General features: G+C 41.2%; 1 protein-coding gene and 1 pseudogene across 5 annotated transcripts in view; one reads left to right on the top strand and one right to left on the bottom strand.

Annotated features, from left to right (window-relative positions):
- The window catches only part of ALG9 (ALG9 alpha-1,2-mannosyltransferase), a 94,344-nt gene that overhangs the window by 69,139 nt on the left and 7,435 nt on the right, over positions 1-17,770 (bottom strand). For all 5 annotated transcript variants that reach the window (XM_040976922.1, XM_040976924.1, XM_040976921.1 and 2 more), the window contains exons 6-8: positions 15,370-15,505; positions 6,205-6,292; positions 5,947-6,052 (exon numbers count right to left, since the gene is read on the bottom strand). In XM_040976922.1, the coding sequence (XP_040832856.1) occupies positions 5,947-6,052; positions 6,205-6,292; positions 15,370-15,505 (330 nt within the window). The remainder of the gene's footprint in view (positions 1-5,946; positions 6,053-6,204; positions 6,293-15,369; positions 15,506-17,770) is intronic.
- On the top strand, positions 6,876-11,008 carry LOC121153929 (annotated as a pseudogene).

Here is a 17,770-nt window from a genome sequence, read left to right on the forward strand (position 1 = left end):
AAGGAGGTTCTGGGACCCATGCTACCCATGTGGAAAATCAGGATGGTGCTCCTGGCTTTGCTCTGGTCATAATGGCCATTTGGGGAGTAAATCAGTGGATGGAAGATATAAATAAGACTTTGTAAAATCATTGGACCCAGTGTGGTAGCCTGGTAGCTAAAGTCCTCACCTTGCACATGCCAGCATCCCATATGGGTGCCAGTTCTAATCCCAGCAGCTCCACTCCCCATCCAGTTCCCTGCTTTTGGCCTGGGAAAGCAGTCGAGGAGAGCCCAAAGCCTTGGGACCCTCCATCCACATGGAAGACCCAGAGGATGCTCCTGGCTCCTGGCTTCGGATCAGCTCAGCTCTGGCTTTTGCAGCTGCGTGGGGAGTGAACCAGTGGAGAGATCTTTCTCTCTGTATCTTCTTCTATCTATATATCTGTCTTTCCTATAAAAATATTTTAAAATAATAAATTCAAAAATATGTATGTAAATACATATAACTGAAATAATCTTGTTCCTGCCTGGTTTTATCTACTGAAAACTTAACTGATGATGTAAAAATATTGAGTTTTCAGAAAGAACTTAGGGCCAATGCTGTGGCACAGTGAGTTAGATTGCCCTCTGCAGTGCCAGAATGCTATCTGGGTGCTAGCTTCAAGATCTGGCCACTTGACTTAGTTTCTAGTTCTCTGCTAATGCTCCTGGGAAATCAGCAGAAAACAGTCTAAGTACTTGGGCTTCTGTATCCATGTGGGAGATCGCTGTGAACCTTCTGGCTCCTGGTCCAATCCAGGCCGCTGTGACCATTCAAGGAGTAAACCAGCTAGATAGGGAAGTCAGTCTCCCTCTCCCTCCAACTCTAAATCTGCCTTTCAAAGAAACATTTTAAATAACAGAACTCAGTATTTGGTATTGGTGCCATTCGTACCAACACTCTAATTCCCTCACATCTGAAATGTACCCTGCCAGCATCTATTAGGGCAGGAGTTGTAAACCTTTTTTCTGCCAAGGGCCATTTGGATATTTATACAATCATCTGTGGGGCAAACAAAATTGCCAACCTAATAATTAGCCTGCTATAGACTTACTGGATTTGAAGCCCTGCTTCCAGTTGTTTTGGCAAGGCAGCACCAAATGGGCCTTCTATCAGACCCTTAGGTCAGATGTACCCCACCCCTAGGACGGTGCAAACACCTACTCCTCGCTTCAGGCTCAGCTCAAGGACCATACCATTCTGGAAGCCACCAGAGAGACCTCTTCCTAGGACTTCTCATCTCCCCTTTGTACTGTAACTATGTACTTATGTATCTACAGCGTGATAGCAAGTTCCATGACAATACAGGGTAAGTGCTCAAATGTAATTTATTCAATGCTTCTTTAACTCAAGTCCATCCATCACCAGATACAAAATGCATTGGTAGGCTTATTCTGTTTGTTTTTTTCCTTGCAAGTTAATACGACTAAGTCCAAGATATACACTGCTGGGATAATGAGAAGTGTTATGAAGTGATGACCTGTGTTTCTTTATTGATACTGTCTCTGTAGTTTTCTAGTTCACTTCTGATAGTTTATGAGTACTCCCTCATCATTTTAAGTGGGATAAAGCAAAAACCTTCTTACTTATTAAATCTCATTACTTTACAACTTAAGTTTAAGCTTCTAAATTTTAGCAAGTTAATACACCTCTCTCTTTGGAACTGCAATCCAATTTTCATGAGAGTGGTTCGTTTTTAGTTTCAAGAAGGTTTGTTCTTAAAAACACATCATATTTTATCATAAAATCTGAAGATAGGGGCCCAGAGCAGTGGCCTACTGGCTAAAGTTCTCACCTTGAACACGCCGGGATCCCACATGGGCGCCAGTCCTAATCCCAGCGGCCCCACTTCCCATCCAGCTTCCTGCTTGTGGCCTGGGACCGCAGTTGAGGACAGCCCAAAGCCTTGGGTTCTTGCACCCATGTGGGAGACCTGGAAGAGTTCCTGGCTCCTGGGATCAGATTGGCGCAGCTCCAGTTGTTGTGGTCACTTGGGGAGTGAGTCATCGGACGGAAGATCTTTCTGTCTCTCCTTCTCTCTATATGTCTGACTTTGTGATAAAAATAAGTAAAATCTTTAAAAAATCTGAAGATAATTTATTAATTGTCTCTGATTTAGCTTTGGGGATTTTAGATTGTTCATTTCACTTATATTTTTCTACAATTATTCTGTTTTTACATATGAGCATCAGTTCTAAGAGAGGTAGGCAAATACTGTCGGCACTATCATCCTTTTCTATTCTTACACTAAGAAGCTGTGTATCTCTTATAGTTAAAGAGGTACTTGGAGTGGGAGATTTTTAAAAAGTCAAAATTGCGCCAAATGTGCAAGTAAAGAACTGGAGTTTCCAAGAGAAGACTAATCTGACTATTAGATCATCTTACTGTATCAATCTGTTAAGAGATGAGTCTCTCAAATCTTAAAAAAAAAAAAGAGATGAGTTTGATAGTCATGAATGGACTCACCAATTGCTTTATAAAGCACATGCAATCATAATGAATTTCTCATTTTAAAAAGAACGTCACATCCATTATTATTTACTATCAAGAAAATTCTCAGCCAGTACCACACAACGAATCTAAAACCAAAGTAGTTCTAGACTATAATAATAATCAAGGCACTAATGGAGTTAACAGGTACTCCAGAATTCATTCATTCTTGACAAATCTTTATTGCTAACACAGAATACACAAAGAATTCCAACCACTAAAATGAAGCATTCACTATGACGGCCTACAAAAGCAAAATGGAGTTAACATTATTTAATAACTGGAAATTAGACCAAATAATTTGTCAAACTCAAAAATTAGGTAAAAGCCATCTTTTCATTAAAAACCAAATCTTTAAAATCTCTATTAAGAAACACCTGTGTTCATGCCCAATGTGACATCCCTCGATCCCAACAAAGTCTTTGCCATCATTAGGAAGACAATTCCTGTATATGCAAAACAGCAAAAATTTAAAACGTCTGTTTGTTTGAGAGGCAGTTACACACAGAAAAAGAGATTTTCCATCCATTGGTTCTTTCCCCTAAAACACCCCAATAACCAAGGGTGGGCCAGAGCTTCATCTGGGTCACCCATCTGCATGTAGAGGCCTAAGCACTTAAGCATCTTTCACTGCTTTCCCAGCCACATTACCAGAGAGCTGGATCAAAAGTGGGACAGCTGGGAAATGAAAAGGCACTTCCATTGCAGGTGGTGGCTTAACCTATATTATAACTCAGGCCCTCAAAAGAGCAAAATGTCAACTTCTTTCATCAAAGGAGACAGAATTCCTAAAGACTCCTTCCTAGGAAAACACTAGCTAAAACGAATAGTGTATATCAAGGTCCAGGGAAAGACAGGTCACTGTTCTACCGGATCTGACCTCATGAACCCACTGTCAAACTGGCCATCTAAATAAAAATGTATTCTTCCTCTCCTAGTTCATCAGCCTGTTTCTAAATTATATAAACCACACCAATCTAGAGAGCTACAAAAAGGTTACTCTCAGAAGACGCTTTATAAAGAATCACTCAGAATATTAATAATCATCCACTCATAAAAATTGAGAAGTCATTTTCTTAAAATTAACACAAACTGTCTTATTCATCATATAGAATATATATGGTTCCATGTAAGTCGATTTTTATCATGCAATCTTGTCTTGCAGAATCAAATTTTCACAAGTAAACTCCAACAAGAAGCAATTAAAAACATGCAAACCCTCCCTGGCTAAAGGGAGACATCTAGAGGCAAAAGCTTAACATTGAGGCCTTTTCTCAAACCCTTGGAATGGGATCTCGGAGTCAGGCATAAAGCAGCCTTTCGAAGTTTTTTCCACTTAGTAATTATTCTCTAACTATGTGGGTTTGTGACTTTGATTCACCAAATCAAATACTGCTTATTTTAAGCTATTACTTACCATCTAAAGTGACAATATTCCCGGAATCCTCAGAGTAGATCTCATTTATACTGACTTCAAATTTTCTCAATCGGTCCCGGTGCGGTGGCACAGTGGTTAAGGTCCTCACCTTGCACGCCCGGGATCCCATATGGGCGCCGGTTCTAATCCTGGCAGCTCCACTTCCCATCCAGCTCCCTGCTTGTGGCCCAGGAAGGCAGTCGAGGACGGCCCAAGGCTTTGGGACCCTGCACCCGCGTGGGAGACCCAGAAAAGCTCCTGGCTTCAGATCGGCATAGCATCGGCCGTTGTTGCGCTCACTTGGGGAGTGAATCATCAGACAGAAGATCTTCCTCTCTGTCTCTCCTCTCTGTATATCTGCCTTTCCAATAAAAATAAAATAAATCTTTAAAAAAAAATTTTCTCAATCAAGGCCTGTGCTGTGTCTTAGTGAATAAAGCTACCACTGGTGGTGCCAGGGTAGGGCACTGGTTTGAATCTCACTGCTCCACTTCCAATCTAGTTCTTTGCTTATGGCCTTGGGAAGTAGAATATAACCCCATACACAAGCCATGTACCAGCATGGGATAGGAAAGAAGTTCCTGGCTCCTGGCTTTGGACTGGTCCAATTGCAGCCATTGCAGCCATTTGGGGAATTGAGACAGTGGATGGTATCTTCCTCTTGTCCTCTGTAACTCTGCAATTCAAAAAAAAAAAAAAACTTAAAAATTTTCCCTCTGGGACCAGCGCAATAGCATAGCGGCTAAAGTCCTTGCCTTGTACGTCCGGGATCCCATATGGGTGCTGGTTCTAATCCCGGCAGCCCTGCTTCCCACCCAGCTTCCTGCTTGTGGCCTGGGAAAGCAGTCAAGAACGGCCCAAAGCTTTGGGACCCTGCACCCGTGTGGGAGACCTGGAAGAAGTTCCTGGCACCTGGCTTCAGATTGGAGCAGCTCCAGTCATTACGGCTGCTTAGGGAGTGAACCATTGGATGGAAGATCTTCCTCTCTGTCTCTCCTCCTCTCTGTATATCTGCCTTTCCAATAAATAAAAAAAAATTTCCCTCTTTCATTTGTAGGTTCTACTGACAGAGTAACACAAATGATGGATGTAACTATGGCTAAAATGTATCGTAAGTACAGACACAGGTAAGATTAGCTAGCTTTAGAGCAAGGACTCAAAACATAAAATGCTCTAAAACCCTCAAAAGACTAAGGCAGAGGAAGTAATACTTCTGTGAATGTAAATATTACCCCACTCATAAAACATTTACCCACCAATCCGATACAATCAGATAAAATCTCTAACCATCTTTCTGTAACTTCAACTAACTCAAATGCCATCAGGAACCCAACAAAATTGGCTCAACAACCAGCAGAGTGAAAAGCATCAAGAGAGGGGAGGAAGTGGAGGTGAACTAGAGAATGCATACCCAAACAAAAGGAATTCCATTTGTTTTTCCCTTTTAACCCTAAACCAGTCAAAACTACCTACCTGCTAATCAATCTCTATTTGTCACACTTCATCCACACACTGTCCCAATTTCCATCCTTAATGTCTGATAATGCTCATTTTAAAATTTAAAAAACATCAAACATGCATATAAAATTGTCTGGAGGAATATACCATCAAATGTTAATTAAAGCTATGTAGAGATGACTGGATTATATGTGTTCTCTTCTTTTTGGTATCATATTGACTTTCTAATATGAGAAAAAAATAACCTTTACTTTAAAAAAAAAACTTCAAAAGTCATGGTATATCCATGTCATACCCAACAAAGTTTTCCAAAATCTAAAACTGGAAATAACAGATAAGGACAAACAGCAAGTGAGTACTTGCAAGACATGTCAATCAAGGAGAAATATTTAAGTGACCACATGTCATCACTGTGCTATATTCAAATGTCAATCTATTTTTAAACAGGAAAAGATCACCAGTAATGAAACGCTACATTTGATGGAAAGAGCCAAGTTAATGAGATTAAAAGCTTAGGCAAATTAAGATATTTCCTACCTCCCCAAATTTCATAACCTTACCATAAAGATCAGGACCATGAGGAGTAAAGACATTATACAAAACAATGTTGAGTGGTGCAATCACCAACTTCCCGTAATAGTAGCTGTCAATGACCACAACAGGCACCTAGAAGAGAAAATGCAGCGGAGTTTTACTCTGGGAACATTCTCAAAATGCTAACAGGGCATGCCTGAGAATAGAAAACAAAACGAACTCCCACTTTTCCCTGGATCACATTAGAAGCTGCTTTAAGTACAACCTGAGAACAGGTAACTCACCAGAAAGAGGATAAGTGCCACCAACGTCCAATAAAAAAAATCCTTCCACCTGTGTTTCATGACCAGTAAGTCAAAGGCAATGGGTAGTCTATGAAAACAGAAAAAAAAAAAAAAACAAATTTAGGTAACTTAGGTCTGAGTCACACATACTTCATGCTGAACTGAGCAACAAATGCCTCTACAAGTTACAGGGAGAAGATAGGGCTGGGATGCACAAAGATGTCTTTGCAAAAATACACCTATCGAGCCCGGCACCGTGGCCTAGTGGCTGCTGAAGTCCTTGCCTTGAATGCACTGGGATCCCATATGGGCGCCAGTTCTAATCCCGGCATTTCCCCTTCCCATCCAGCTCCCTGCTTGGGGCCTGGAAAAGCAGTCGAAGACGGCCCAAAGCCTTGGGACCCTGCACCCGTGTGGGATACACGGAAGAAGTTCCTGGATCCTGGCTTCGGATTGGCCTAGCATCACTAGGGGAGTGAATCATCATCCTCCTCTCTATCTGACTTTCCAATAAATAAATAAATCTTAAAAAAAAAAAAAAATACACCTATCAGGGGGATATGTAGCTCCCAAAAGCACAGCAAATAGAAATAAGGTACTGCTGAAATGAACTCCATTCTGTACATACTTATGTGTAATGGACTTTAAAAAAGGATCAACTGTAAGGCAATATGTCCTATCCTCCTGTAACCAGCCTGCCAAACAAAGGGGTATTTGTTTCTCTCCCGCGCTTTATTGGACTGGCAGTAATAATATTAGCAACTTTGATTCTGATGTATCCCTTTTCAAAACTATTAGCTCTTCTTCCTTCTACTTAAATTAATCCTGAAAACGGCATGCATGGGCCTGGCGCGGTGGCGCAGTGGTTAAGGTCCTTGCCTTGCACGCCCGGGATCCCATATGGGCGCCGGTTCTAATCCTGGCAGCCCCGCTTCCCTTCCAGCTCCCTGCCTGTGGACGGCAGTTGAGGATAGCCCAAAGCTTTGGGACCCTGCACCCGCGTGGGAGACCCGGAAGAGGCTCCTGGCTTCGGATCGGCATAGCATCGGCCGTTGTTGCGCTCACTTGGGGAGTGAATCATCGGACAGAAGATCTTCCTCTCTGTCTCTCCTCTCTGTATATCTGCCTTTCCAATAAAAAAAATAATAAAAAATAAATCTTTAAAAAAAAAAAGAAAGAAAATGGCATGCATGTGTTGCCCTCATTTCAATTATTTGTCTTAAAGCCTTGTTATTAAGCCGAATAAAGTCTGCAGGAACCTCATCATGGTGGGATAAAAGCTCTTCATTGAACACACCGTTCTCATCACAGGCGCCATCTTTTTTTTTTTTTTCTGCTGCACTGGAAATAAAACATGTTTCTCTACCTTTATAATTCCTGGACTCCTTTTTTGGCCTTTTCTCTCAGCTTCTTTCTAGACTTTTTCCTCCCACCTTTTCACCATAGTCAAATTCTCCCAAAGTGACTAATTTTCTCAGCAGCTGCTTCCACTCAGACTGCACAAACAAGAACCTCCACATCCATAACCAGTACACTAGTCACAGCCTCTATGTCACAGCCACTAGTCACAGCCACTGTTCCAATCTCAAAGAATCCTCCCAACTACCACTCTTTACATAGGATCTACCTCAAAACCAACCACACGGGCCTGGCGCAGTGGCCCAGTGGGTAACGTCCTCGCCTTGCATGTGCAGGGATCCCATTTGGATACCAGTTCATATTTCAGCTGCTCTACTTCCCTTCCAGCTCCCTGCTTGTGGCCTGGTAGAGCAGTAGAGGATGACACAAAGCCTTGGGATCCTGCATTCACATGGGAGACCTCTTAGAGCCTCCTGGATCCTGGCTTCAGATCCGCTCAGCTCTGGCTATTGCAGCCACTTGCAGAGTGAACCAGTGGATGGAAGATCTTCTCTGTAAATCTGACTTTCCAGTAAAAATAATAAACCTTTTTTTAAAAAATCTTTGCAGACCTAATTTCTCTGAGCATATATCGCACTCTCATTCCTATATCATTGGTAATCTCTTCATTAATTCAAACTTTCTCATTCTAATGTGTACATTTTGTCTTAACATTTTCATTTTTCTATATAATCAAATAGTTATATTTCCAAAGCCTCTGTATTCCTCCTGTGACAAGAAATCAAAAACTTTTAATTTACCTATCAGCATCTATCTTTCCTATTATAAGGTGAGCTCCAAATTAGTAGGACACAGGGCTGTATAATTTTAAAACACAGCAGCAGTCCCTAGCACAAAGTATTTAATAAATGATGGTGGACTGACAACTGACTAAGTGACTGAGACCCTGAAAACACTTTTCTTGCCTAAACACAGACCAAGCAAAATGTGCCTTCTGGGGAACTTGGAGAACTCAACAAAGCTTAGTGTAGGTGGCATAAAGATTGAAAGCAGTGGAGGAACGGAAAAAAGGCAAGAGAGGCAAAGTAGGGAAGAGCCTGCAGGGTTGAGTCACCTTAGGGCTTGGGCATCACAGAGCAAGAGCTGGCAAACATCTTTCCCTTAAGAGTATTTATATTCAGCTTTGTTTCTATGTAGTTTTTGTTGCATATTCTTACGTGGTTTTTTAACCTCCTCTATAAATGTAAAAACTGCTTTTTAATTTTATTTTTATTGGAAAGTCAGATACACAGAGAGAGGAAGAGAGACAGAGAGTAATATCTTCTATTTGGTGATTCACTCCCCAAGTGACCACAATTGCCGGAGCTGTGCCAGTCCGAATCCAGGAGCCAAAAGCCTCTTCCTGGTCTCCCACACAGGTACAGGAACCCATGTCTTTGGGGCGTCCTCGACTGCTTTCCCAGGTCACAAGCAGGGAGCTGGATGGGAAGTGGGGCCGCTGGGATTAGGACTGGCACCCATATGGGATCCCAGTGCATTCAAGGCAAGAACTTTTAGCCACGAGGCCACAGCACCGGGCCCACTACTGTTTTTTGAGGGGATGGGGGGAGGGCTGCACAAAAACAGCTCAGATGGATACGGTCCATGAGCCATGATTTCCTAAATTTATTACACAAAACAATGCAGAAGATACTACAGAGTTTGAAACAAAGGAATGATAGAATCCCACTGGCATATTAGGAAGATAAACTTGAGTGAGGAGAATAGATCTACAGGGATCAATAATAGACGGGAGATCATCTAGTAGGCTCGGTAGTAATCCAAGACAAGGAGGGGTGAAGAAAAGTATTCAGATTAAAAAGAATCTGAGAGGCCCTGCATGGTAGCTTAGCAGCTAAGGCCCTTGCCTTGCACATGCCGGGACTGCATATGGGCGCCGGTCCTACTCCCTTGAGACCCAGCACAGCAGGAATGCCTGTTGTATGTTTGGAAGTGGAACTATGATGCTTTTAGAGAACCATCAACAGGCAGAGGCAAAAGCCAAAGCCAAAGACACGTGGGTGATTTTGGAAACATTCAGAGACTTGGACTTGTTATCAAAACAAACCCACCAATATGACAGTTGCTACTGCAAGAGGAATAAGAGAAAAATGATACATATCCAGTGGCTGTTGTTTAACTTCATGGCATTTAAATGTGTTTAAAAAAAAATACAGCCATTTAATAAGCCTGGTGGAACCTTTATCAAGAAGCCCAAGCTAGGGCCCGGCGGCGTGGCCTAGCATCTAAAGTCCTCGCCTTGAACACACCGGGATCCCAAATGGGCGCTGGTTCTAATCCCGGCAGCTCCACTTCCCGTCCAGCTCCCTGCTTGTGACGTGGGAAAGCAGTCGAGGATGGTCCAAAGCTTTGGGACCCTGCACCTGTGTGGGATACTCGGAAGAAGTTCCTGGCTCCTGGCTTCAGATCGGCATAGCATCAGCCATTATGCTCACTTGGGGAGTGAATCATCGGATGGAAGATCTTCCTCTGTCTCTCCTCTCTATATCTGACTTTCCAATAAATAAATAAATTAAAAAAAAAATAGAAGCCCAAGCTAGCAAAACCAATGGAAAAGGTCAATCTCAGCAAATCGCCTACACAAACTGATTCTGACGATGAAGAGGAAGAAAAACAATGAACTGAGGCTAGGCGAGAAAAGCAAAGGTGCCAAAGAGGAAAAAAAAAAGAGAAGTATGTGGACAGGTGCAGAATGGCATTAACACATCCATTTTGTAAATTTTTAATATTTGAAGAAAAAGACAATGAACTACATCTGCAAAGTTCTTCACATCAGGAGACATTATTAGGTCATATTCAGAAATAAACCAATTTTGATAAAGTAGTTACGGAGTTTATGCATGAATATATGGTAAATAAATTTTTAAAAATCTATTCATAAGCAGCAGGCAAGTAGCCAACCAGAAATAATCAAAATAATTGAAAAAGATATTATGGAAGTTGTCACTGCAGATGACCACATGATAAAACTGGAGGCCATTCAATGTTTGCATTGTGTATGTTCCTGCATTGCATACATAGTTCAGTCCAACAGCATTTAAAATCTCCTGGTCATAGCAAAGGGAAACAGGCTTACAAAGAACAAATAAAATGAGAGTCTTAACTGCTACAAGCATTTCAAACAATCCGATAGTAAAGGTATGCTATGAATGTTTTTGTTAAGGATGACAATCTTTTTGAAATTCAAGACCATTCTCGAGATCAGCAAGGAGATGATGAAGAAAAGATGGATGAACCTGTGGAAGAGGAGGATGAAGAAGATGAAGAGGAAGAGGAGGAGGAAATGGAGGAAGCTGAGGAAGCAGAAACTGCAGAGGATGTGGGAAAAGATGAAACAATAGAGTGAGAGAAGGATGCTGAGGGAGTGGAAGTTGGGGCAGTGAGGACAGAGGGAGGAGTGGAAGGAGGGGGGAGAAGCAGAGGAAGAGCCTGCTGACTTCCCTACTGAGCAGCCTGAAGAAAATTAACTGTAAAGCATTAAATTTAAAAAGAACTTTCAGTGCTAATGTAGAAAAGGGTAAGAATAGCTTAAAACAAGTTAATATTCATGTTGCAACCATTCTACACACTAAAATTTGTTTTAGATAATTTCTAAATGTTTGACATTTAATAAAATGAAGACTATTTTAGTTTAGTTTTTATAGCTACCAAACAGATCTGATAAAAAAAAAAAGAAAAAAAATTACAGTTTAAGATTCATTTATTTTTCTTGGAAAGCCAGATATACAGAAAGGAGGAGAGAAAGAGGAAGATCTTCCATCTGATGATTCATTCCCCAAGTGAGTGCAACAGCTGGTGCTATGCCAATCTGAAGCCAGGAGCCAGGAACTTCTTCCAGGTCTCCCATGTGGGTGCAGAGTCCCAAGGCTTTGGGCTGTCTTCGACTACTTTCCCAGGCCACAAGCAGGGAGCTGGATGGAAAGTGGAGCTGCCGGGATTAGAACCGGCACCCATATGGGATCCCGGTGTGTTCAAGGCGATGACTTTAGCGGCTAGGCCACGCCACCATGCCCAAACTGTGTAATTTTTAAGCTTAATTTTTACTACTTTATTGATGTAAAGGATGACAGATATGTATGTATTGTTAGTATATCTATTCTAATCATTTAGACTTGAATACTGGTATTTGGAGTGAATATTCAAGTGTGCACCAGTTTTTTGAATACTTACCCTAGAAGAGAGAAATTGGGCAAGTATTTTGTGTTTTGATTGTGTATTTTACTGCATTGGACATCAAATAGTAATTTGCACTGAGATATGCTTAAAGGCCTTTGGTGACCATGTTTCCCTTTGTAGCAACAAAATGTTTATGAAAATTTTCTCTCTGCATTAGCAATTTAAATGAAACAGTTGATCAATTAAATGAGTATTAACAAATCAAGATTTGCCTTACTGTATGAATGTACTCAAAAGTAAACAATGAAAGACTTGAAAAATTTTCTTGATCATATTTTTTTTAAAACTGCAGCTAATTTTTTTTTTAAGCATTTCAAATGGAGGTCAGTCTGTAAACTGACTTTGTTTATACTTGTTTTCATTTGTTCCTTTTTTCTGTACCTGTGCCAAACCTTAAAATCTTCCTGAAAACACACTGGAATACCAAAAAAAAAAGACACTGAGGAGGATCCAGCATGGCGGGGTTGCCTAGCGTTTAAAGTCCTCGCCTTGAACATGCCAGGATCCCATATGGGTGCCAGTCCTAATCCTGGCAGTTCCACTTTCCATCCAGCTCCCTGCTTGTGGCCTGGGAAAGCAGCTGAGGATGGCCCAAAGCCTTGGGACCCTGCACCAAAGGGAGACCCAGAAGAGCTCCTGGTTCCTGGCTTTGGATTGGCGCAGCTCTGGCCATTGTGGTCACTTGGGAAGCAAACCATCAGACAGAAAATCTTCCTGTCTCTCTTCTTCTCTCTCTCTATATATATATATCTGTCTTTCCAATAAAAATAAATCTTTTAAAAAAACCAGTGAGGAGACACAATAAATTAATAGGATATATGAAAGAGCAGAGTCGCATAATGTTCAGGTTCCTGGCTCACTACTGAGTAGCTGGTTGTGCCTTTCCCTGTGGCAGAACAGATAAAGGAAAAGGTATGGAGGAATGTAATGAGCTCAGGAAGCACCTACCAAGCAACTATGAATATGGATGAAATTAACAAAGACAATCAGGACTAGACATAAAAAAATGGGAATGATCACAATGGCTGAAAATAAAATCTTGAGGAATGGGCCCAGCGTGAAGCCTCAGTAGCTAAATTCTCACTTTGCAAATGCCAGGATCCCATATGGCCACTGGTTCACATCCTGGCTGCTTCACTTCCCACCCAACTCCCTTCTTGTGGCCAGGGAAAGCAGTAAAGAATGGGCCAAAGCCTTGGGATCATACACCTGTTTAGGAGACCCAGAAGAAGCTCCTTGGCTCCTGGCTTTGGACCAGCTCAGCTCCAGCTGTTGCAGTCACCTGGGGAGTGAACTAGTAGATGAAAGATCTTTGTCTATCCTTTTCTCTGTAAATCTTTCTTTCCGGTAAAAATAGATAAATCTTTTTAAAAAAATCTTGAGCAATGTTTCCTGAGGAATGTCATAATTTGAGAAAACATGCAGCAAAAAAGACTGAAAGTATGGATACTAGACTTTAAAAAGCAGTTTAGATTTTAAAAGTCTTTTCTTTGGTTTAGTAGCCTCCCTTCTAAATATTTACTCAAGTTAAATTTCAGAAGTATACAAAGATACGCATATATAAATATAAATGTAAACTGAAGCACAGGTACAATAACCAAAAAAAAAAAAAAAAAAAAAAAAAGCCACCATAAACCAAATATATCCCAATAGGGCAATGCTTAAGTAAATTATGGACAGCCATGGGGTCAGCATAGTGTTATAGTAGGATAAGCCTCTACCAGTGACACCAACATTCCACATGGGTGCCAGTTTGAGTCTCAGCGGCTCCAGTTCTGATTCAGCTCTCTGTTAATGTGCCTGGGAAAGCAGCACAGAACAAGTCTTTAAGCCCCTGCACTCATGTGCAACCTAGAAGATGATCCTGGAATTGCACCAGTCCAGTTCTGGTTGCTGCAGCCATTTCAGGGAATGAATTACTAGATGGTAGATCTGTCCTCCTCCTCTAATTCTGCTTTTCAAACAAAATCAGATCTTAAAAGTATGGACAGCCACATAATGGAACACTCTGAAGCCAATATAAAGGACAACATAAGCCCATATGTAGAAGACGACATGTACAGGATGACCGTTTCTAAAATGTGGTTACAAACACATGTGTATACTCAGAGGCATTTATATATAAAATAATGGCTTCTGGAAGATTGGGCTGGAGAGAAGAGAATTAGGAATTATTTGTCGCATGAAATCTCACTTTTTTGATTTAATAAGATACAATAGGGGGAATCCCCAGTGCCTATAAAACTGTATCACATAATACAATGTTAATAACGATAAATAAATAAAAAAAATAAAACCTAGTAAAAAAAAAAAAGATACAATACCTTTAAAATAACCTAATATCGGGCCTGGCACAGCGCTGCATGTGCTGAATCCCATATGGGCACCGGTTCTAATCCTGATGGCCCCACTTCCCACCCAGCTGCCTGCCTGCAATCTGGGAAAGCAGTTGAGGATGGCCCAAGGCCGTGGAATCCTGCACCCATGTGGGAAACCCAGAAGCAGCTCCGGGCTCCTGGCTTCAGATCAGAGCAGCTCTGACTGTAGCAGATACTTGGGGAAATGAACCAATGGATGGAAGATCTTCTTCTGTCTCTCCTTCTCTCTGTATATATCTGACTTTCCAATAAAAAATTTTTCATTAGAGATTTATTTAAAACTAACATAAACCTAACGTGGCTTTTTGTTTTTTGCTTCTTGGTAATTACCATTAGTATGGGCAAGAAGATACAGCAGCACAAAACAAACTAGCAAAGTGATAGGAACAGATAGGAAAAGAATTAAGAGGGACTGGCACAATGGCCTACTAGGCTAAGCCTCCATCTGTGATGTGAGCATCCCATATCAATACAGGGTTGAGTCCTGGCTACTCCACTTCAGATCCAGCTCCTTGCTACTAGTCTGGGAGAGCAGCGAAGGTTGGCCCAAGTGCTTGGGCCCCTATACCTACGTGGCAGACCCAAAAGAAGCTCCTAGCTCCCAACTCCAACCAACGCAGACATTTGGGGAGTGAACCAAAGGGCAGATCTCTTTGCCTCTCCGCTCTTCTTTACCTCTGCCTTTCATATAAAAATAAATCTTAAAAATAGAGAGACTCAGGTAAAAAAAGACATTGGAGCAGGAGAGGATGGGTAAAGGAAATGGATTTCAAGCTTTGGTAATAAGAAAAATGTGCAGCATAGGTGGGGCAGTGTAGAAAAAATACCAGTTCTAGTGTCATTAAGACCCCGATTCAAATCCTAGCACAATCTCAGTGGTATCTTAGCCACTTTAGGCATCTATTTTCTTACTTATTAAGGCATTAAAATTTTTATGTCTCTTGCAGTGTCAAATTTTAAGGATTAGATTCACAAAGAGTTTGGCAGATGTTACTAGTCACTTCTATTAGCATTAATAATGATAAAACAGTATGAGAAATATTATTTCACTTCCCAGAATCTCTGTAGTCCAGCTGGTTCCTATAACTTTAGAAGCTACCCAGAACAAATCGAGCCAATTCAATACAAAGATTCACTATGAGACCAGAAGTGATAAATGGTATGTGAGATAGGAACTGTGTTAGGGTCTTACCCAAGAGCTGCACTGAATGGCCAGCCCAAGATAGCCCCAGCTGCTATTCCCAGTACAGCAATGGAAGTCTTGTCCATGTACCATCCAGTCATGGCTATCAACGTGGTATACATACAGAAGCTACTCGGAAGAAATGCTGCAAGAGTAAAGAAATGGACAAAAGGATGGATGGGGATAAGAGTCTGAGATTTATTAGGTTATCAATTACTAAAACTACACCTCTATTTCAAAATGTCAAAAACCAGAAACATATTTTAGACAATGTTTTATTACAGCAGTAAAACAATACTCTATTTAAAAAATGAAAGTGGGCATTTGCAGTAGTTTCCACTCAGGATGTTTGTAACACTTAAAACTGCCTGATTCAAGTCTCAGCTGCTCTGCTTCTAACTCAGCTTCCTGCTGATGGCTGAAATACTTGGGTCCCTGCCCAAAAAAGACCTGAATTAAAGGTCCAGTCTCCTGGCTTCAGCCCATCCTAGCTTTGGCTGTTGCAGGCATTTCGGGAGTGAACCAGCTTACAGATGATCTTTCTCTATCTGCCTTACAAATAAAATGAAAGACAGAAAGTTCTAAAACACATGAAGTTCAATGATTTCCTTATTTTCTTACTTTTCTGTGTTGTAGGTACCAACAATAAGCATGCCCTCACTCCACTGGCCTACACCTTAAACCCAAAACTTACAAAACTTGAGGTTCCTCACAGCCTATTTCCAGGAAAGAAATATGTTTCAAAAGACTAATAGCCATCACCAGTAATCTATTTCAGAGGAACTTATCTGCTGGTGGTCTTTTGTGACTCTCCTGGCCCTAATCCACACAGCTCAGGAACTCTAGCCTTTTTCAATGGCAAAATAACAGATACAGTGATGTGGATCCAGCACAATGGGTCAATGGCTAAATCCTCACCGTGGAAGTGCTAGGATCCCATATGGGTACTGCTTTGTGTCCCAGCTGCTCCACTTGCCATCCAGCTTCTTGCTTATGGCCTGGGAAAGCAATAAAGGTGGCCTAAAGCATTGGAACCCAGACCTGCACAGGAGACCTGGAAGAAGCTCCTAGCTTCTGGCTTCTGGCTTCGGATCAACTCAGCTCTAGTCACTGCAGCCATTTGGGGAGTGAGCAAGTAAATGGAATACCTTTCTCTGTCTCTCCTTTTCTCCATAATCTGCCTTTCTAGTAAAGATAAATAAATCTTTAGATACAGTGCTGCTTTACATCCTGTACCCCAGACACGGACAGCATGTCCTTCAGATAGCCCCCAATCATTCCCACGTACTCTCACCCCATTGTGCACAGCAGGTTCAAGGTCTCCAGAACAGCCACTGTTGATCCTGTTGCCCAAAGTGTTACTAACATTTCTGCACAATTTTGCAGATGTGTCTCTCACGTTCCAGAAGGACTGTGATTGGACCTTGGCAAAAGGTCCACAGGTTTTACATCAAAGGATGCCTTCCACTGATTTGTGTCTTAACATCTTCAGGGGAAATTACAAAACTGAAGACACCCCAGGATTCTCCCATACATAAATGCCAATTTCAGAAGTAACAAAGTAATTAAAAAGAAAAATGGGAAACACAGCCTTCCTAGAGCTATCCATATCTGTCAATTATAGCTGTCAATGTGCAAACAAAATCTGAGGCCTCTGTCGCTCAGAGGGCAAAGAACAATTACACTGACAACAATGGGTTCTCAAAGTTCTGCTAGGGTGAATCCGCAAGGACTCTGCAGAACATTAATTTTAATATATTCAATGAAGGAAGTGTAAATACACTATTTGTGCTGCATATTATTTTTCATGTATATTTAGCACGCATATTAGATTCTGGTACACACAAACAGAAACTAAAAATGAAGTAATTATATCTAGTAATTTAATTTTTCTGGAGAGCAGGGAACAGACTATCTTTTGGCAGCTCGGCTTAGCTCATAAAACACAAATGTTCAATGGGAGCACAGCCTGAAAGCCATCACTGCAGGGCAAGTGTCTTTTGCTAAAATTTCTAGAACCTTTCTTTAAAAAAAACCTCTATAAAAAAATACCAAATTATGGACAAAAAATACAATAATCAAGAATTGGATGTATCACACAAAGAGTTGTCTTAAAATACAATTACTTTGTTTCCCCCAATAGGAAAAAAAGAAAAAAAAGTGGGTGGCTGATATGAAAAGCGCCCTAGAGGGGCAATCAGCTCTACCAATTGAGAATTTTCAGTTTCAGTAAGGCACTTCACCTAAGTTTCAGTTCTCTCACCTGTGAAACTGATATAAATTTTTATCTTACACCATAATGGTCATCATGAACATGCTGAGAGGGACTGGTACATCAGCACATTGGGTTAAGCCGCTGCTGCCACGCTGGCGTCCCATATGAGTGTTGGTTGTAGTACTAGATGCTCCT

Source organism: Ochotona curzoniae, unplaced genomic scaffold (assembly GCF_017591425.1).
Source record: "Ochotona curzoniae isolate NIBS_2020 unplaced genomic scaffold, NIBS_Ocur_1.0 contig_2723, whole genome shotgun sequence".
Taxonomy (NCBI): Eukaryota; Metazoa; Chordata; class Mammalia; order Lagomorpha; family Ochotonidae; genus Ochotona; species Ochotona curzoniae.